At 44.5% G+C, this 22,061-nt stretch overlaps 1 protein-coding gene across 9 annotated transcripts in view; it reads right to left on the minus strand.

The window, feature by feature from the left end:
- FAM13C (family with sequence similarity 13 member C) overlaps nt 1-22,061 on the minus strand; it is a 127,657-nt gene that overhangs the window by 103,949 nt on the left and 1,647 nt on the right. For 8 of the 9 annotated variants that reach the window (XM_070057689.2, XM_070057688.2, XM_070057687.2 and 5 more), the window contains 2 exons: nt 14,801-14,857; nt 12,039-12,240 (listed from right to left, as the gene is read on the minus strand). In XM_070057689.2, the coding sequence (XP_069913790.2) occupies nt 12,039-12,113 (75 nt within the window). In that variant the 5' untranslated portion in view covers nt 12,114-12,240; nt 14,801-14,857. Of the gene's footprint in view, nt 1-12,038; nt 12,241-12,534; nt 12,650-14,800; nt 14,858-22,061 lie in introns of those variants that run through there. The other variant, XM_089314877.1, reaches the window with a different exon arrangement.

Raw genomic sequence — 22,061 nt, forward strand, 5'->3', positions numbered from 1 at the left:
TATGGGAGAGATGGTCCACAGGCTTGGAGGGCAAATTTTTTAATTTTCTCAGTGCTTCTATCCAGTCTTCAAAGCTTTAGCATCCCAAGAGAGTGGGTAGCTTTTACCAAGAGTTTCATGCTGCTAGAACACTAAAGGTAAAATGAATACTGCAACATGCTTCCCAGACTGAGGCTGTGGACTTCCCTCCCTAAGCCATCTTTAACCAGCCTTGAAGGACTGACCTAAAAAAAAATAATCATGGCAGCTTTCAGGCTATGTGGTTGCAACTGGTTACTTCTACCTTGGGAACAGGTGCATCTGGTGACACATTTATGCCATTACTTCGATAGGGTTGTCAGAGTTAGCAAGCGCAAATAAAATATTGTAAATTTGAACTTCAGATCAATGCTGAATTTATGTTTAATAAGTAATTTATGTAAGTATATCCCCTGCAATGTTTGGGACATGCCCATTCTAAAAATGTTACTCATCATTGATTTGAAATTCAGATTTATCTGGGCATCGCATGTTTTATCTGGCAGCCACAAAGCTCACAAAACATGAAGCCCAAAACTGCAGGCTTCAGAGTTATGTGTTAGGTCTCAGTGCCAGGGTGAGATTTAACCATATTTGATCAAGTTTAGATTGGCGATTCCTAGTTATGCAAAATGTCAGCTCATTATGTTTGTGTTCTGCAGATTTCCCAAACAGCTTACATTCCAAGCTCCAAAACAGGCTGTGGAAGTCCTTGCGAAGCTGCTTTCTTTGCTGAAGAACACTCTGCTCTTGAATAAATATCACCAAGTACAGGAGGATGTGAATTTGCATTTGGATGTGTATGCAGGAAACCCGGCTCCCACATTTGACAATATACAAACTGTCATATCCACTTTCTATAGAAAGTATTTTGAATTAAAGTTTAAAATGCCTCCAAATCGTAGCACCACAGTCACTAGCATACCCCAAAGTCATTACAATCTTCTGACAAGAGTAAGATAATTATTGTGAAACTAATGAGCTCTGAAGTTTCATTTGGTAAAGGCTAAGGAATCAATTCTAGACCTACTTCTTTGTTCCCCATAGTAATGAAGCAGGTATTAACTGAAGGGATGCTTGTACCAAATTCCAGATCCTGTTCAAAACAGTAATATAACATATATATCCTTTGGCAATACCCAAATAACCAAACTACTGTTCTTTCTCTTCTTCTAGTCCTTGCCATCAATAACCTTTATACTTCGGTATTGTGAAGGACCAAATGAGAAAAAAAGACTGACTTCACCTTACTTTAGGTTACACACTATTTTGAGTAGGGGATATGGAAGTCATTAATATCACTGGCTAGCATTTCCTCTCCCCTTTGTGACACTGAAAAATTGTACTTCCTGGTCCCTTGTGTTACAAGGAGGTTGTGGTTATAGCAGGAGCCCATGACCAGCCCTGGCCAATCAGGTTCTATGAGCTGGTACAAAACCATCCAGATATCTTTTCTCCCAAAAACCAGCAGCATTCAAAGCTGAAAAGGCTCCACTAGTGGTCGTCCTTAATTGACTACTGTGAACAAACAACTTCTATTGACTAATGTTAGCAAACATGTGAGAAATACATTTGATGAGAGTTTTATTTGAATGGAAATGATAGACAGGCACAGGACTCCCATGCTTTGGTTTACTCCCCAAATGTCCTCAAAGCCAGGGTTGGACCAGGATGAAGCCCATGCTCAAGTCCAGAACTCAACCCAGATCTCCCACATGGAGAGCACCATCCACCACTTCCTGGGGTGTGCATTAGCAGGAAGCTGCAATGGAGCCAGGACCCAAATCCAGGCATTCTGACATGTGATGGGGGCACTCCAAGCAGCATCATAACAGCTGCAGCAAATGCTTGCCTGAAAATGCACCTCTGTTGGCTCAAACCAGTAAGGCTATGGTTTGCTTGTTATTATGGCAGAGCCCACCCTACCCCAACCCAGAAGACATGAAATTAAGGACACTGTAGTGCAAAACCAGTCTAAAACATTCTAGAAGCTACGTTTAGTTCCCTTAATTTTCTGAATGTTTTGCTATCATCATTTTTAATCCTCAACAACATCTTAAGATGAAAATTATTATTTCCACTTTATACATATCAAAACTGGCACTTAAACTGGTAAGCAGATAAAGTCACACAAAAAAGTGGCTGAGAAGGAACGTGAACCCTTCTGCACCTAAGGCTCATGAATTTCACCATGTTACTATACTCCATTCATCCTTGGGCTTTGTCAAAGGATACCTGTCTATGCAAGAGGTCGCAGGACTTGAAACCCAATGGAGGGGGAGTAGGTGCCAACAGGGACAAAGACATCCAGGCTTTCTTTCCTTTCCATGTGTTGGCAGGTCTTCACTATGGGCTGAACTCATAGTGCTACACAATGTTAGAAAACATCTTTGGAGCTAGATAGAGAATCAGAAATCTTTTTTTTTTTTTTTTTTTTTTGACAGGCTGAGTGGACAGTGGAAGAGAGAGAGAAAGATCTTCCTTTTCCGTTGGCTTACTCTCCAACGGCCGCTGCGGCCGGCGCACCGCGCTGATCAGATGGCAGGAGCCAGGTGCTTTCTCCTGGTCTCCCATGCAGGTGCAGGGCCCAAGGACTTGGGCCATCCTCCACTGCACTCCCGGGCCACAGCAGAGAGCTGGCCTGGAAGAGGGGCAACCGGGACAGAATCCAGCACTCCGACCGGGACTAGAACCCCGTGTGCCAGCGCCGCAAGGCAGAGGATTAGCCTAGTGAGCTGAGGCACCGGCTCAGAAACAGAAATCATTTAAATCAGAATTTATAGATGCGAAATATACATTGGAAGCATCAAAATAGACCATTCTAATAGTTATCCTATATAGGGGTAATCTGTATCCCTGGTTTAATATTTCAGGAAAAAGGATGGTAGAGAGCAGTCCTTGCCATCTTCCATGGCTATACTCCGCCAACAGCGTCACTACATTCTTGTTCATACCTTTAAGGATAATCCATCTCTAACTTCCATCATAGGTATAATATCAATTAGATAATGTGGCTCTGAGGACTTAAATGCCCACTTTTCAAATTTCCCGTTGCTTGAAAACTGAACTTTCAAACCAGTTAATGCTGTTTTGAACTCAAATTCCACCTGATTACCAACTTTTTATATTCATGAGATATCATTTCCAGGTGAAAAAGCACACTAGAGTCTTTCCCACTGGGGCAGGCTTTTGGTACAGCAAGCTAAAGCACCACCTGGGACACCCACATCCCCTGTGGAGTGCCAGTTCAAGTCCCGGCTGCTCCACTTCCCAATCCAGCCTCCTGCTGGTGCATCCGGAGAGGCAGCAGATGATAGTTCAAGTGCCTGGGCTCCTACCAACCAGGTAGGAGACCCAAATTTTCAGGCTCCTGGTTTAAGTCTGGCTCAGCTCTGGCTGTTTTGGGCATTTGGGGAGTGAACCAGCAGAAGAAAGAGATCTCTCCCTCCCTGTCACTTTGCCTTTCAATTAGATGACAATAAACATTTAAAAAATCCCAACTTAAATACTGATACAAAGAATATATTTCTATTTTTTAAAAATGACAATGTTGGGGCCAGTGCTGTGGCGCAGTGGGTTAACGCCCTGGCCTGAAGTGCCAGCATCCCATATGAGCGCCAGTTCTAGTCCTGGCTGCTCCTCTTCTGATCCAGTTCTCTGCTGTGGCCTGGGAAAGCAGTAAAAGATGGCCCAAGTGCTTGGGCTCCTGCACCCACATGGGAGACCTGGAAGAAGCTCCTGGCTCCTGGCTTCAGATCGGCGCTGCTCCAGCCGTTGCAGACAACTGGGAAGTGAACCAGTGGATGGAAGACTTATCTCTCTCTCTCTCTCTCTCTCTCTGTGTGTGTGTGTGTGTAACTCTGACTTTCAGATAAATCAATAAATCTTTAAAAAAGTGACAATGTTATATAACAGACCTCCCAAGTTCCTTGCTTAATATTTATTTGAAAGTTACAGAAAGAGAGGAAGGGCTGGGCCAGGCTGAAGTCAGGAACCTGGAACTCTATCCAGGTCTCCTATGTGGGTGGCAGGGGCCCAAGCCCTTGGGCCATCTTCTGCTGCTTTCCCAGACATGTTAACAGGGAGCTGGATTGGAAGTGGAGGAGCCAGGAAATGAACCAGCACCCATATGGGACACCAGTGTCACAAGCAGTGGCTTAACTGCTGTACCACAAAGCCAACCCCTCAGATTCCTGTCTAAAACTTTCTTTCTTCATCATCTTAATCAGAGGCTGCCTGTTAATTCAAAGAGGAGAGTCAGGATCTGCTACACCACAAGAAACCAGTGCATGCAGACATTGACAAACTGGCCTCACTTTCAGAGACCCTCCATTTCTCCAAACCCCACCCCCTGGAATCTCCAGAAAGATTGACAGGGAACTTGGAAAACAGACTCAGAGCACCACCCTTCTTGACCACTAACAGTTCTTCCAGAAAACCCATGCTTAAACAGAAATCCAAGTAAATGTCTACCCCTGGAGCTTCAAAACCATGCATCAGAAATAATGCAGCCCAAACAAATGTGTCAAAGCAATTAACTAACGAAAGCCAATTGTTAAAGAATTTTGGCTCTTGACACAGTGCAATAAGAAAGCTCTCAAAGGCATATTCGACCCCAAATGTCTTCCTCTTGCCGGAAGGCAGGTGAAATTCTACTTGAAGTTCATTTTACCATTCCAGTACTCTCAATTTCAAATTCAATCACCTGTACTGGTTTTCATTCTCTCATCACTTGGAGTTGCTCAGTAGCTCAGCGATTTCTTAAGAAAAAAAAAAAAGGTGCATGAAGTAGAATTGGAAACAGAATTTTAGTTCCTTTTATTAAGGGAAAAAATGGCTTTAGAATGACTATTCTCCTCTTTTGAATTTAGGGTTTAATACATAAGAATAAGGTCTAGACCCTCCAACCAGAAATATATTAAATGCTTTCATAGTTAAGTTACTTTGTCTCAAAGTGTTGAAAGACTTGCATTTCTGTGGAAAGATAAAAACGAAGTTTCACAATCAGACCTGGGTGCTTTCCAGCCACTTAACACATCTACTGGGGCCAAGAAACCTGATGCTGATGTACAGCAGACCCAGCAGCTGGTCTCCCTCAGCCGCCTGACCACGACGCACAGCTCACAGCACAAAAGCTCCCTCCAGAGCCTCCTCCTTTTTGTCTTCTGTTCAAATAGCCACCAGAGGCGGAACAGAAGGACAGTGCACAGCATGACGACAGATGGCATGGAGTGAAGAAGGCAAGACTCCATCTACCCATGCTAAAAATGAACGCCCTCCAGACGGTTACGAGGTCCAATACAGGGAGGCGGTTCCCTTAGTCAAATCTCATCTTCTCCAAATCAGGTTGTCGGATGAATACCGTGATTTGCATGGTAACACACACAGGATTATTTTTAATTTTCTACAAAATATTACACCATGTAATTTGCAACTTGAATCAGCCCTCTTTAGAAAGGTTTGTTGCTACCTAATCAGACATTCCACACAATGGCAAACTTCCTACAGCGTTCCACTTTGATGCAGAGTTCATACTTAGCACTTGACTCCTCCCCACGTATCTTGATTTAATTTCGAGTTCATCATGTCAATGAACTCTAGTAATAGCCTCTCTAAGCTCTGACCAATAGACAGCCCATTAAATGGTCCTCATCCAAGTCCCTCTTTTGCAAAGCCCATTGTCAAAGAAAGGGATAAACAAGCTCAAGGAAAAATTGATTCTGGCTCAAGTGAACATTCTCTTGATCCCAAATATCTTACCTTCTTCTAGGACATTCTTGAATTGCTTTCCTGGTTCCTTGTCTTCTGTTGGATCAGTAAATACACCTAAAACACCCCTTTTCTAAATCATTCAAAGTGGGTGAAAAACTAGAATCAGTTATTCAAGTATGCACACAAAACCTCAGATACCACCACTCTACTCATGGTTCTAGGCCAAAAAGAAAGTTGCCCTAAGAAAGATATGAATCTGACCCTCAAAAATCAAACTTCAGATTCTGACTCAGGGGCTAATCAGCGGAAATGGCGAAAGTAGGTAGGGCACTAGGTCAACTTGCAACAATGAACCATTTGATTCCTTCTCTCTTCCAACACATGCAGTTCCTAACTGCTTAGAATCCGAGTGAAGAGCCACTTCGGAGTCCTGCATACAAAGTCTGTGAAAGAGAATCTAGAAACAGTAACAGTCCAACACCTCCAATGGTGTTCTTCAGTTTCAGGGAGGCTTATTTTAAAGATTTATTTATTTATTTGAAAGTCAGAGATACACAGAAAGAGAAGGAGAGGCAGAGAGAGAAAGGTCTTCCATCCACTGGTTCACTTCTCAGTTGGCTGCAACAGCCGGAGCTGTGCCGATCCAGGGCCAGGAACCAGGAGCTTCCTCCAAGTCTCCCATGTGGGTACAGGAGCCCAAGGATTTGGACCCTCTTCCACTGCTTTCCCAGGCCATAGCAGAGAGCTGGATCAGAAGAAGAGCAGCAGGGACTTGAACCGGCGCCCATCTGGGATGCTGGCACCACAGGCAGAGAATCAACCTACTGTGCCCCAGCGCCAGCCCCTCAGGGAGGCTTATTTTTACATTTATAAAGTTGTGCCCACTGTGGGGAGCAATCCGGACTGGACTGAGTTACTGAAATTAAGACTTATTCTATGCATCTGCTCTCCCACAATATGGCGCTGGGAGAGAAGTAAACAGCTTCCGCACAGCTGCCTCCAGTTCAACTAATAAACTGTAGGACTTGCTCCTGATTGGAGGAGAGCAGCGTACTCGGCGTGTGGGCAGCCGAGTTGGGATTGGCGGAGGAGGACTATAAAGGAGGAGAGAGACGGCATGCACCAGGAACATCTAAGGGGAACATCTGAGGGAACACCTGTGCAGCCCCCGAGAGAACCGGCCGGCGGTGTGCCGCTCCCCTGCGGAAGTGGGGAATGTGGCCAGGGGGAACTGCCCTTCCACGGAGGTGGAAGGGATAGTAGCCAACCCGGGAAGAACCAGCAGCAAACCCGGGGAGGGCCAAGCAGACGAAAGAACAGCGCAGGGTCCTGTGTCGTTCCTCCACGAAGAGGGGGAGCGACATAATGGTGCCGTGACTCGGATTAGGAAACCTAGGTCGGATAGGAAACTTAGGAGGGAAGAAGTGACTCGGATAGGAAACTTAGGACGGATATGAAACTTAGGAGGGAAGAAACGGGAAGAACTGGGAAAATACCGGAGAGAGAGACTAGCAAACAGCCTAGGGAAAAGCCGGACGAAAAGGGTGCCGGAAGAAGCTATTGAAAGCCTAGGCATAGATTCAGATACGGACTACAGGGGGAAGCTGGGAGAAATCTCTAAGGGCAAAAGCGAAAGTGAAAGCTAGAACAAACAGACTCGGACGCGGACTGTGGGGAGAGGCCAGGAGAAATGAGGGAGGAATATCGTTGGAGGAAAGTTTGGGGAAACATACCGGGTAGAGAAAAATGTTAGGGAAATTGAAGCCGCGGGGGGCAGGCCGAGGCGGACACGAAAGCCACTTTGGGGTTCTCAAGTTAGCCCGGGAATAGGGGGCGAAAAGTTGAAACCAGAAGCTGAGACGCAAGCCAGGTTGGGATCCGTCTGATTAGCCCGGGGAGCAAAGGACGGGAAGCCAAACCGTGGGGCGGAGACGTACGCTGGGTTGAATTCGCCAGGCTAGCCCGGGGAACTTAGATTGAATGCTAGTGGCGGACACGTGAGCTACGCTGTGTTACTCGCGGAAGCCGCCGCATGCAGAGAGAGCACGGGGCGTGAATAGATAGGGAACGCTGGCGCGAGGCTGTGGTTCAGACGCGAAAGGGTTAAGCGTGGAGACCGCGGAGCGCGCGAAGCCGAGCCGCGCAAAGCCGGGAAGCTGCGCAGATGAGAGAGGCGCGCGGGCTGAAGCGGCGCAGAGCCGGGAACCCGCCGGCGGGGCGAGGTGCCGGAAAGCTGCGGGGATAAGAGAAACAGAAGTTTAGAAGTAAAAGAGAAATAGGAATGTTGGCAGACAGAAGTAAAATGGGAGAAATAGAAATGCCCGGAGATAGAGAAATAGAGAAAAATAAGGCCTCCCCTCAACATGCCAATTAGAAGGCTTGGATTCGGTCTGCCTAATCAAGTGAGGCGATGAGCACCTGCGGGCAGCTAGCAGCTTATGCGCTGCAGGTCACCGAAGATAGGCACAAACCAACACTAATAAGTCTCCCCCACAATACGGCAATGAGAAGGCTTGGATTCGGTTTGCCTGATAGGTTTTGTAAGCCCCTGCAGGCTCGACCAGAGCATGTGCTGCAGGGCACCGAACACAGGCACGCATCAGCGCCTAAAAACCTCCTCACAACATGGCAAAGAGAGGACCCGGATTCGGTTTGCCTGATGGATAGGACTTGTAAGAGCCTGTGGCAACTCTAGCAAGTAGAGCGAGTGTGTGCCGCGGGACACCGAAGACAGGCGCGTATCAACGCCAAAAAATAAAAAGAAAGGGGGATCTGTGGGGAGCAATCCGGACTGGACTGAGTTACTAAAATTAAGACTTATTCTATGCATCTGCTCTCCCACAATATGGCGCTGGGAGAGAAGTAAACAGCTTCCGCACAGCTGCCTCCAGTTCAACTAATAAACTGTAGGACTTGCTCCTGATTGGAGGAGAGCAGCGTACTCGGCGTGTGGGCAGCCGAGTTGGGATTGGCGGAGGAGGACTATAAAGGAGGAGAGAGACGGCATGCACCAGGAACATCTAAGGGGAACATCTGAGGGAACACCTGTGCAGCCCCCGAGAGAACCGGCCGGCGGTGTGCCGCTCCCCTGCGGAAGTGGGGAATGTGGCCAGGGGGAACTGCCCTTCCACGGAGGTGGAAGGGATAGTAGCCAACCCGGGAAGAACCAGCAGCAAACCCGGGGAGGGCCGAGCAGACGAAAGAACAGCGCAGGGTCCTGTGTCGTTCCTCCACGAAGAGGGGGAGCGACAGCCCACTGGCTCTTCATAGGTGCTTTTGGGGAATCACATTCTCAAAACAAACAATTAGAACTCAGTGTCTTGATGAGTGCAACAAGCACTAGGCATGATTTGTAGCAGCACAATAAGCTCAAATTTGCCAAATAAAGCTGGCATTACAAACACAACCGCTCTGCCACACTGCACTGTAAACCCAATGAATGCAACACTTACCCTGTGACCAAAATTCTTATGAAACAGTTCTCCAACATTCTCCCTATATTCGTTCAAGTCCTAGTGAAGTTTTGTCTGACAGCAGACAACCCTGAAGTGTTACCAATGATAACTGTGTTTATTATTTTAAATATTTACTTGTCCCTACCCTTACCTTTTTTAAGCCATGGGTTTTCAATCAGGAGTGTATATTAGACTTGTCTACAAAATTTAATAAAAACACGGATTTATTACAGACTTGAATGATCTTTTTACTTGGTATTCTTGATATATTCTTTTAGGATTGTATCATATACTGAGGATTTCTCCCTCTCCCCATAAAAACAATATTCCCATCTTTATCAAGTCACAATATTCCTGGACTTCCTTGAAAATAGGTTTCGTCATTATCCTGCCTCATTTTTGGAGAATGATTTTAAATCTTCTTCCTTTTTTGCATGTCACATTATGCCTTATCCTGAACACTCATGAGACCTTTCACATTTTAAAATTGAGTAGCAGATTAATCACAGACATTTCAGTCTCTGTCATCTATAGATACTGTTTTCCTTAAATGGTTGCCTGAGATTTTATTCAGGTTTAGGCCAGGTTCTACATCTTCAACAAAGAGGACTCCCCAGGGCATCATGGTAAAGGACTAGATACCTTAAGCAAGTGACACTCAAAGAGCAAACCCTGGGGTTCAGGCATTTGATGACACCAGTGGGTTGAGCCGGGATTTGCAAAACTTCAGTGGAGACGGAGATGGTTTTATGACACCACTAACCCAAGATCAAAGGAACAAGAATTAATTACAAAGACTAAATGGACAAATAAAGGATATTTTATTGTATTTGTATAATATACTGTTGTGTTAATATTCTATTTTCTGATTATGTAAGAAGTCCCTTCTCTTTCTAACTCAACTGTCTGTAACCCATAAGAATTTAGTAGACACTGCTTATGTAACCTTAAATGAAACATTTTAAAATGATATCTTTCTCTGATTGTCATAGTTCTGAAACTCAAGTGTCCTTACACTTGTAGGGGACAATAGGTATTTACATACATTCAATGATCATCTTCCTCCCTTCTAACTGGGATCTAACTGGGGAAAATGCATTCTACATCTAAAATCTTGCCTGGAATGTTGTATTTTGAGAAGCAAGCTCACTGAATCAGATAGGGCAGCCCACCTAAATTCCACTGGGCGTTTCAGCTGAAGTCTGAGATTCCAAAACTGTTTTATGAGTAAAGATTTTACACACATCTCTCTCTCTCCTGAAAATCTTTCTGTGTATAAGCAATATGCTGGGATTTACCTGTCCCATTAGCACCCTATGACTGCATCAGAAGGAAGAGGGTAGGCTAAGGAGAGATGGATGGTCACCCTTGAGGCCACAATGTCACAGGTGACCGCTGGTAGGGACATTCGAGATCAGAGCCTCCCGAGGATCAGTAGGAGTCTGCCAGGAGCCCTTTAGGGACCTCTGCCACCCCAGGAAGCTCTTCCTATCGCACCCGCGCTGGAGAACAACTAGCAAATAGTCAGGGGCTCAAGCTTAACATGATGCAAGTTGTACCTCATGTTCTTTCTCGCTAATGAGTTACACTCAGCTGAAGATCATCATAACAGTTTCAGGAATGCAAAGGGTATTTTCACCTCACTGCAAAATTAACTGACTCTATAAGAGGTCACGATGCCAAGGAAGAAGGGAAATAAAGTCACAAGGCAAAATACACAATCCCGAGTTCAAATCAACTTCCCAAAGTTGTTCTCATAAGAAGACCAAGTGTTGCCCATTTGCCAAATAGAACGGGACTTAGAGGTTTCACATAATTAACCTATTACACTCAGAGTCTCCCACTTGATTTTTAAAGTTGGTATCTAAATGCTAACAAAAAAACAAAGTTAACAGTATGAAACATCCATGTCCCAAAAGCTATGTTAGGTGAATTAAAATAAAAACTCAATGTTGGGAATACTGACCTCATACAAAGATCAGTATAAATTATATTCATCTAATATTTTCTAAAAGCACCATAAGTTATACAAGGGGTTTTAAGATTTAAGGAAATACATTTTTACTATACTCCTATACAAGCAAACTTTTTTAAATTTAAAAAATGTTAATTTAGAGCAGAAACTTCAAACACTCAAATAATTGATAAATTTCTTTTTTTCATTGTTTATGAAAGTGGGGGGGGGGGGTCTTCAATCCACTGTTCATTCTCCAAATGCCCACAATAGCTAAGGGCTAAACAACGCTGAGCTCAATCTGGGTTTCCCATGTGGGTGGCAGGGACCCACGTACTTGAGTCATCACGTGGGGCCCACCAGGTTGCATTAGCAGGAAGCTAGATCAGAAGCAGAGTAACCTTGACTCAAACAGGCACTCTGATATGGGATGCAGGAATCCCAAAGGGTGCCTCTAACCTCTGTGCAAAATGTTCACCCCTCATTCAAATGCTGCCCGCCCCCCGAACCAGATATTGCACACGCATAAAAATACAGATACACAGTTAGTGTTTATTCAAGCCGGTTAAACTGTAGCCCACGAAGAATGGTTCCGTGTAAACGGAGACTTTGGATCTTGCTGAGCAGATTCCCCAAATTTGGGGCAAGATTTACACTGTCCTGGATGAAGACAGTTTCTTTCCCACCTCCCACCCAAAGCAGCAGAGCTGTTCCTTTAAATCAAAGTCTACCACTTAAAAAATACCTGTTTGAATGCGCACTACATTACTGTCCTGCCATAGCACACAACTTTTAACCTGTAAGAGTCCCAGGCCGGCGGTGTAGGCATCACACTAAACGTCCTCCAGCAAAACATGCGACTGAAATATCTGAACACCGCTCAGGATCGGAGACCTCACCTGACTTTCTCCGTGGCTCCTCCCACTCTCTCCCTTCAGGATGGATTTAGGCTTCCGGGACTTGAAGTTGCCCATGCCGGGTCGCAAAACGCCGTCGAGAAGCAGGGCCTGCTCTATACGCTGCTGGGCCTCACGCAGGGGCGGCACGTGCTCCTCTACGCGTGCCTCGGCGTCGGGGTAATTCTCCTTATTGTTTTCATCTCTGCAGCAGGAAAGACTAAGTAAGAAGACACGCCCCCCACGGCCCACCGCCCCGCCCCTCCCCCCCCCCCCCCCCCCAAAAAAAGCAACAGCCGCTGTATGTTCAGGGCATCTAGCAACATTTTTGGCACACATTATTTTCCAGAAACAAGAACCTAAGAAATGGGCCCTTCACTCTTTATATCAAAGGCCTGCCCTTTGTGGGACCAATGTCGTAGCAGACGTCGGCAGCAGATCCTGTAGTGCATTAGGAGTGGCTGCTTCCCAGTGTTGCTTCTCCCTCCTGCTCCCTTACCAGAAGCACACAGAAACACAAACGAGACCAGCACAGTCAGCTGGGATGTCGTTCCTTGCTGCTCAAGGACATAGCAAGCCAAGAGGCATCACCCGCAAAGGAGGGGCTACCCTGTTCACTGGTCAAGACAACATTTAACAATTAGAAGCAAAATTACGTTCACTAATGAATCTCACTGGGGAATGCGATTCAGTTACTCTCTGGGAAAATACCAAAGCAAGCATCAGTTTAGGAGGTCTGGAGTGTGACTTGGGCATAGCTGGGCAAGAGGTGACAAAACTATGTCAAACAGCTCAATGTAAGTCTCAGGGCAAACTTAGGGCTGACTCCTAAGAAGAATCTGATAAAACTACAAGTAAAATAATTCTTCAGTGTTAGAAACTGAAAAAGTAAATCAATGCTACTGATAATGGTAATAGTCTTCCCTTGAACTCAGTGACAAATTTAAACTTTTTTCTAAGTCACAAACAGATTTATTAATATCAAACCATGATTTGGAAGCCAAACTATTTATTGGAAGTGTACTTCTTTGAGCATACACAAGTTATACTCATCTGCTTTATGTTCCTGCATGAAAAACCAAAGGCAAAACAGCTGCCTCTAGTTACCTTCAGGGTCTTCGTTCAAGTAGGACCTCAGAACATTCACGAATGGAGGAGAGGCAGGAGTTTTCCAAATATAAAATTCTTAACAGACTTGTTCCCAAATCAATACCTGAATTTTGTTTTTATATCATGTTTTCACTGTGGCCCAGATTTTATAAACATTTTATAAATGGTTCTGTCCTTCACTTGGAAGGCAGGGCAAAGGAGGAGGCAGCCAAACAGCACCCTCCCCCATTATACAAATGTAAAACCTGCCTAGGGAAGTCATCCTCAAAAATGTCTTTCTAAAACAGTGCTGCTTCCACAGGCTCCCCCAAACCGAGAAGCACAGGCTTAGGCCACCATTTACTGGAAGAAAATCGTGAGAATACGCATGCTATCCTGAAAAGTGTCTCAAAGATCTCCCAACTTATTAGTTGTGTAGCCTGGGCTACACCACTTCCTCCACAGTCCTCATCTACAAAACGGATATAATCTCTACTTTGCAGATATTTTACAGACTATGTGAATTATCCATCATGGAAAACTAGCCAAGTGAAAGTTATTGTTACTCTCTGGCACAAGTGGTTACTTCCAAATTAAAACCAGGGTCCTTTTTAGTTTCTGCAATATCTCCAGGACAAATTCCAAACCCCTTAGCGTGGCACACAAACCTTCTGAAATCCAGACTTTGTTTATCACTAGCACTTCCCTGCTCATCACCCCTTGAGTTTACCCCTACTTGGCTCTCGGTTCCCACCATCCTGAACTGTGACTGTTTCCTTCAATTCAAACTATTTTGTCTACCTTCTGTTGACTTTCCAGTAAGTTGCTTTATGGCATCACCATTTTGTTGGCCATAGATCTCATCAGAAAAAAAAAATTTGTGTCATGACTATGTGTAGTTGTCTTCAAAAATCCATCTCAGAAACCTCTCTGGGTTATTTGGTGCTTTAAGAGCATCCTCTGTTTACCATAATAGCACTAATGCCCCATAGCATCAACATTTACATTCTTGCCTGTCTCCTCCAGCAGACTGAATTCCCAATTCAAATTTTAACTGGTTTCTGGCACAGGAAATAATCTTTCAAGAAATGTGTGTTACCAAACATGGACTTGATGATCAGACAAACCTCACTCCAAATTCCGCCTCCTAGGGGGTGCTATGCTATTCTGGAGGAACTTCCCTCTCTCTGAGCCTCAGTTGTGTCACCTCCAGTGTGAGAAGCTAAACATCAGCATCCTTACTGCTTAAATAATAAAATATGCATGAGACTTTGGGACAAAGTAAATGTACAGGAATGGTTAACTGTGAAGGTCTTGCCTCCCTACCACAAACCTTTTAATATCCTACACCATACTCCAGCCACTCAATAACATGTTTGGTGAATAATCTAGAACCTCATCAACAAGTCACATGACAGAAACACTGAAATAGGCTAATCAATGTTTGATGTAATAGGCATTTGTTGACATTCTCCATATATAAGAAGTTGTCCTAGGTACTGACAGGGATATCCATAAGTGGACAAAACTTCCCTCAAGAGCTTAAAATCTGGTAGAAGAGATGATACACAAGAACAAATCATTAGAAGAGAAAAGAACAGAATTCAAGGATGAGCCCCCCGACCCAGATGGCTTCTGTCTTTCACAAATAAGAACCAAGCAAATGTGGGCCATACCTGAGGCTGGAGCAATCAGTGTGCTCTTCATGTAGAGAGACTGTGTCTTCTTCACACCTGTAGAGAGGAAACAGAAAACATATCATATGCAGCTGCCTGCCATAGCATTGCAACAATAACCTAGAATTATCTCGAGATGAGTGTGGGAAACTAAAAAGACAAAACAATCCACACTGCTCTCTCCAAAACCAGCTCTGATTCCCATCATGCCTGCCAGGTCATGGTATTGGTGCCATCATATTATGTGAGCTTAAAAGCTCAGAACCAGCTATGACTCTCCTTCTTTGCTTCTACTCCTCTGCATCACCTCAGCTAACAATGTCGTAGCAGGGCCCAAGAACTCACAGCGTTGGAGGGGAATCAGGCATTAAGGTTGGTAGATTGTTGTTGGCTCAACCGTGATTCCACTACCTGTCACCTTGCATTCTCTCTGCTTCAGGCAGTCCCACACTACATCAGCTTACTGACAGTCAAAAATATCCCAACCTACATCCAATGGCTTATTCCTTTGGCCTTGGCCTTCCTTGACCTTGTTAAAAGGAAAGGATTACTTTTTACTAAATTTCTCGGTTAACCTTATGAAGAAGTCTTGGTTCGTCCATATTGAAACCTCTCCAGGAATCTACACCATTCTCTCACTCTCGTGCAGAAGGGAGCCTTTGTTCCTGTTCTCAGCCGTCCACACCCTGCCTCACCCTAGCCTGCAATGCTTTTTACATCTTGAATTCCTACTCATCCTTCACTGCCTAAGTCAGGTCCCACCAGCTCCATGAAACTTCCCTGCCAAATTCATTCACATGCCATATTCCTACTTTACCCTTAATGCATAAAAATTTACTCTTCATTCTGGGGTTTTGGTAATCAACTATATCTTGTCTCAAACTGCTCTGTAATCCTTCATACATCTGAGACCTTTTTATTTAGTAACTAATTCCATGAATAAAAACTACTGTAATTTCCATGTCAAGATGCACTACTGCAATGCTGTACTGTACACTGCTATCCTAGAGCAGACACTCAATTTGAAACATTAACTCTGTTTTTTTCACCAGGCTGAATAATTTAGCAAGCACTTACTAAGTATTTATTGAACTGAAATAATTTAACAAGCATTTATTGAGCATTTATTGCCTCCCAAGTACTACATTAAGCTTTGGAGCTGTGCTTCTCAAACTGACCAGTAAGGACAAATACTCTGATTAAAATGTCACATAAATATCAGATTCCTGTTAAGGTTTTTTTTTTAAAGATTTATTTATTTGAAGGCAGGGATGGGAAAAGAAAGAGATCTTCATCCTCTGGTTCACTCCCCAAATGACTGCAACAGCCAGGGCTGGGCCAGGCTGAAGCCAGGAACTCCATCCTTATCTTCCACATGGGCCATCATCCACTGCTTTCCCAGGTGCGTTAGCAGAGAGCTAGGTAAGAAACAGAGCAACCAGGACTTGAACCAGCACTCCAATATGGGATGCTGGTGTTGCAAGTGGTGGCATAACATTGCCACAATGCTGGCCAACTGTTAAAGTTATTAAATGCTTACTCCCTAGTTCTCTTCTTGTCTCAGGCAAGTTACAAACAATTTAGAGACCCACACTTTGAGTAGCACTAATTCTAAAGGACACTAATTTTACAAAGATCTGTACTTTGAGAAATTCACAATGTAATGAGTAAACAAAAATAAATAAGCAAATAAATACCTATATGCAGAAATAAAATCATAATATGACATTTATACTCTAGGAAATAACTTAGGATTTTAAAACATTCCTCCCTGATAATGTTGTATAATAAATTCACAGAAGGAATGGCTGAACAGCTAGGGCTGGGCTAGGGGGAAGCCAGGAGCCAGAAGATTCATCCAGGTCTCCCATGTGGATTCAGAGATCCAAGGACTTGGGTCACCATCCAATGCTTTTCCCAGGCTATTAGCAGGGAGCCATATCAGAAGTGGAGCAGCTGGGAGTTGAACCCATATGATATGCTAGCATCCCAGGCAGCAGCTTTACCTGCTATGCCACAATGTCAGCCCCAGAATTTCTTTTTAAATTATTGTTTTGTAGTGAATTAAACAAAAGCTACATACAGACCCTAACACTCTCCACATGATGAAATATTTTGTTCCCTGTGGCAATTAAAAAACAAATTGGTGGACTTAATGTTTCTTTTAACAGCATGAACAAAATTTCCTTGCGTCTCATGTTTTCAGCTGCCAGTAGTCCACTCTGTCCATCTCATGGAGAGCAATGATTAAATTCATAAGTATCACCTTGTTCTCTTCCATTAGCCATATTTACCTGATAGATCCACCTGGGCTTATTAATATGACTAAAGATGTTTTCCAATAGCAAAGTAGAAAAATCAATGAAGAACAGAAATGTAGAATCATTGCTTCCAAAGAACAAGGTCTTAACTAGATCTTCGACCCTGGAGTTCAACAATACCTATTGTTTGGGGATTTGGCAGGAACTTTATTTTTTCTCCCCTCATTAGATTCATTAATCTTTCTCCTATAAGACTAATCAGTTAAAAATAGAGACTTGGCACCAGAGCATACAGAACTGCAGATACATTCCAATGTGTGAGGCTGGACCTAATTAATTGATCCAATTTTCATGTCTACTGAACAACCGTATTTGCAACTCAAGGAAACACAATTCTAAGCTTACAGACACAGCAATTGAAATAGGTCTCCTAACTGGCTTAGATGGTACAAACATATACAAGTCCTAGTTCAGCTAAGTGTCATCTGCTTTGATAGGACCATCTATTCTACTAACACTGGACTCCACAGTCGGAACCCATATCCAGATATCCCCGCTGTTAGAAGAAAATCACTTCAGAGCAAGTAGCCAACTGACCTGGGGTGTAGCATGCTGTTCCTACAGAGAGTCCTATACCAGACTTTTAAGACCAATCATTTTAATGGTCTCTCTCTTAGATGTTCAAAATTGGTCATCTTCTATTGCAGTATTTTTCAAACTGTACACTGTGACCTATTATTAAGTCTTGAAATTAGATACTAGTTACAAGTATGATTTTGATAGTGTTAGAGAAAGTAGAAAACAGCAGCAGAATAAGAGTTAATTATTTCATGGAACTGATTTAAATTGCATATGTGTGTGCACTAGACTGCGATATAGAATGTTTTTCTTATGGCTGTTTATAGTTTTTTAAAAGTGAAAGAAACCTCTATTAAACATGTTCCTCTGTAGTTTTTATCAACTAGAATCTTTTCAACTAAAATCTTTTTTTTTTTAATTTATTTGCGAGTCAGAGTTATATGGGGGGTGGAGAGAGAGAGAGAGAGAGAGAGAGAGGGGCCTTCCATCCACTGTTTCATTCCCCAAATGGTGGAAACAGCCAGGGCTGGGCCAGGCTGAGTTCAGGAGCCAGAAGCTTCTTCTGAGTCTCCTGCGTAAGGTGCAGGGGCCCAACTCTTGGGCCACTTTCCACTGCTTTCCCAGGTAGGTTCCTGTGGGGAGCAACTGGGAGCAACTCGGACTAGACTGAGTTACTGGAATTGAGACTTATTCTATGCATCTGCTTTCCCACAATATGGCGCTGAGAAGGGAAACAGCTTCTACACAGCTGCCTCCAGTTCAACCAATAAACTGCAGGACCTGCTCCTGATTGGAGGAGAGCGGCGTACTCGGCGTGTGGGCAGCCGAGTTAGGATTGGCGGAGGAGGACTATAAAGGAGGAGAGAGACAACGTGCACCAGGAACATCTAAGGGGAACACCTGTGCAGCCCCCGAGAGAGCCGGCCGGCGGTGTGCCGCTCCCCTGCGGAAGTGGGGAAAGTGGCCAGGGGGAACCGCCCTTCCACGGAGGTGGAAGGGATGGCAGCCAACCCGGGAAGAACCAGCAGCAAACCCGGGGAGGGCCGAGCAGACGAAAGAACAGCGCAGGGTCCTGTGTCGTTCCTCCATGAAGAGGGGGAGCGACAGGCTCCCAGGGAACTAGATCAGATGTGGAGTAGCTGGGACTCCAACTCGCATCCATATGGGATGCTGACATCAAGGTAGCTTTACCCGCTATACCACAACACAGAACCCAAGTCTTACAGTTCTTAATATATGCTTGCCCCAAACAAGAAATGGATAATTTGTCTTTTAATCATCTCTTTGTGAACTGTTTAGAGGTTTTTTTTTTTTTTCCTATTTGGTCTTTTATACCCTCCAGCAACCACAAATAAAAAGTTTTACAACATCTCACAGCTCACCTGTTTGTTTGTTTATTTATTTATTTTAGACTTATTTATCCATTTGAATGGCAGAATTTGAGAGAGAGAAGGAAACACAGAGAAAGATCTTCCATCTTCTGGCTCACTTTCCAAATGGTCAAAATGGCTAGGGGTGGGCCGGGCTGAAGCCAGAAGCCAGAAGCCAGGAGCTTATTCTAAGTCTCCCATGTGGGTGCAGGGACCCAAGCACTTGGGCCATCTTCCACTGCTTTCCCAGGCAGGTTAGCAGGGAGCTGCATTGGAAGTGCAGCAGCCGGGTCTTGAACCAATGCCCATGTGGGATGCAGGCACTACAGACTGTGGATTAACTACACCACAGTGCCTGCCCCGGCTCACCTGCTCTTGCACATGATCTCAATTCAGCCTGACAATGTTGTGTGGTAGAAATTACCTTCATACAGAGGCTAAGATATTACATAAATTCTCAGTCCTAAAGCTGTGAGGCCTGGGTTGTTTCTGTTCCACTACACAAGGCCCTGAGACTATTCCTAAGAGGGTGAGAATGCCATTTTTTGAAGAGTGGTGGTGGGAGAAATGCCCATTAGAAAATCTTTTTCTGACTAAGAAGGCTGTGGAATGGCTGTGGAATGAAATGTAGTCATTCTACAAAGGGATTTTCCATTCACCCTGTCAGATCATGCTCGCTGTGGGAAAAGTTGTAGAAGTACAGCTTCCCATGGTATCTCTCCAAAAGCAGCCCCATTGGCTGGCACCACGCCTCAATAGGCTAATCCTCCGCCTGCGGTGCCGGCACCCTGGGTTCTAGTCCCGGTCAGGGCGCTGGATTCTGTCCCGGTTGCTCCTCTTCCAGGCCAGCTCTCTGCTGTGGCCTGGGAAGGCAATGGAGGATGGCCCAAGTGCTTGGTCCCTGTACCCCATGGGAGACCAGGAAGAAGCACCTGGCTCCTGCCTTCCGATCAGCAGAGTGCGCCAGCCGCAGCGGCCATTAAAGGGTGAACCAATGGTAAAGGAAGACCTTTCTCTCTGTCTCTCTCTCTCACACTGTCCACTCTGCCTGTCAAAAAATAAAATAAATAAATAAATAAAAAGTGGCCCCAGTACCACTGGCATGACCTCCACTTAGAATACCTGACTGAGATAGCAGACTCCAGTCCTACAAACTCTCAGAGGGCAGGGCCCAGCCATGTGAATGCTTAAACCAGATTGCCCACTTACCTTCAATTCTAGTATTATTTTAACTAAATGTTCAATACTGACCTAAAGATTTCTAAAACTCAACTTGGCTGACCACAACACAATCACCTCTTCTGGGTTCCCACTTTGAGATGAAGTACGGGAGAATGTGCTTTTCACAAGTCCAAGTCTTTTCTCCAGCTGGTACTGATGATCAGTTGGTTTTGAGAACTTCTGCTTTGCTGATAACCAATCAGAATTATTACAAGGCAGGCTTCATTTCCAACAGCAAGTTAGCCAGGGCCACAAGGGAAATAGTCATGGCAAGATAAATGAAAAAGTGCATCAGATAGAGAGAAGAAAAGGTCAAGGCCTTTCTGATGTTGAAATTGGGTATGGGGGGAAGAACTGCTATATTCCTAAAGCCATACCTGTGCAATTTGTATTCATTAAGTAAAAGCTTTATATGAAGGAGAAGGAGGAGGAGAAGAGGAGGAGGAAGAAGAGGAAGAAAAGGAGGAGGAGGAGGAGAAATCGAGTTGGTGCAGAGCAGCACAGACAGGGCCTTTCCTGGGCAAAGCCAAGAAGAGACTAAAATGTGTCCCTGAATCCTTCACAATTCCACTTCCTGTTGACTCTTAAGACCCTCAGTTGGCCCAGTGCAACCCTGTCAGAATGGAATACGTGATGAAGCAGTCCCTATAAAAGTGCTACTGACAACTTGAATCTACCTCCCAGGAGTGCAGACTTTTACACCTCCATTTTAAGAAGGTTCACTACTAGCACACTTAATCCAAAAGATGTTATCTCTAGGTGGAATGTCGGACACGAAAGAAAATAAGTGGGTGTGAGTAGGAGGAAGTGGGAGTGTGGTGGGCCCAGGAGGAAGAGGAACTTTTCTGATATCCAGAACATGTAAGACAGAAAAACATCTCCTCCGTGTAGTCTAAGCCCATACCCAGACGTTGACTAAGTCCCTGATACGTCTCTGTCTCTGGATAAGGGACCCTGGTCCTACTGCTGTGGGGTCATGCCCTAGAGAACCAAGGAGCATGGTTCAGATTACTGAGGGAGAATTTCAAGTTAGCCAATGATTGGTTTTAAGTGACCCCAATCTGTGCAGTGTTCCACCTTGCATGCTTTCAATATGCTCCTTAGATTTTTATATTAGCCAGATGGCATCCCAATTATCACTTACAGCCTTTTAAAATAAATCACTATCACTTCTCTGAAAGTAACAACATGATCTTATGCAATCCAAACTTCTTGGGGAGTGTCCAAAAACAAGATACCACATTCTCTCCAGCATTTAACCGTAAAACCTTTACCAAAAAAACAAAAAGCTATGTGTCATCTGGAACTAAGTGTCTCCATTTTAAGCTGCTATGCCTGTAACTGTCTCTGGGTACTTAGCAAAACAGGGCTCCTGACAATCAGGCCAAGTGAGCTCTTGGTGTTTGTAAGCAGAGCAAAAGGAGAAGAGCAGTACCTATGCACCTGAGTCAGGACGTCAAGGCCCCACGTTTGGCCTGGAGATTTGGGCATACATCTCTCCACTTCTCTCAGGCTTTTAAAAAAGCAAAGTTGCAGCACAGGTTACCAAGCAATTAATGGCTGCAGGTCCAAATGAGTATTTCATACCACCTCAGCTGGAATCAACCCTAGTGTTTGCTTTTAAGCAGCTCCTCTTAGGTGAGCTCAGTGCTAGACACCAAGACAGCAGCAACCCAAACAGAGAAACAAAAGAAATGGGAAACAAGAGGGTGTGAGAGCACTGGAGAGACCTGCTCTTCCGTCACCAAGGCATTGAGACAGTAGTAGGACTGGGAGATCCAGTGATACCCATTTCTTTATTTATTCGCTGTTTTAGAGAACTTCAGCAAA

The sequence above is a fragment of the Oryctolagus cuniculus genome, chromosome 15 (assembly GCF_051225735.1).
Source record: "Oryctolagus cuniculus isolate XC-2025 breed Fujian yellow rabbit chromosome 15, ASM5122573v1, whole genome shotgun sequence".
Classification (NCBI taxonomy): Eukaryota; Metazoa; Chordata; class Mammalia; order Lagomorpha; family Leporidae; genus Oryctolagus; species Oryctolagus cuniculus.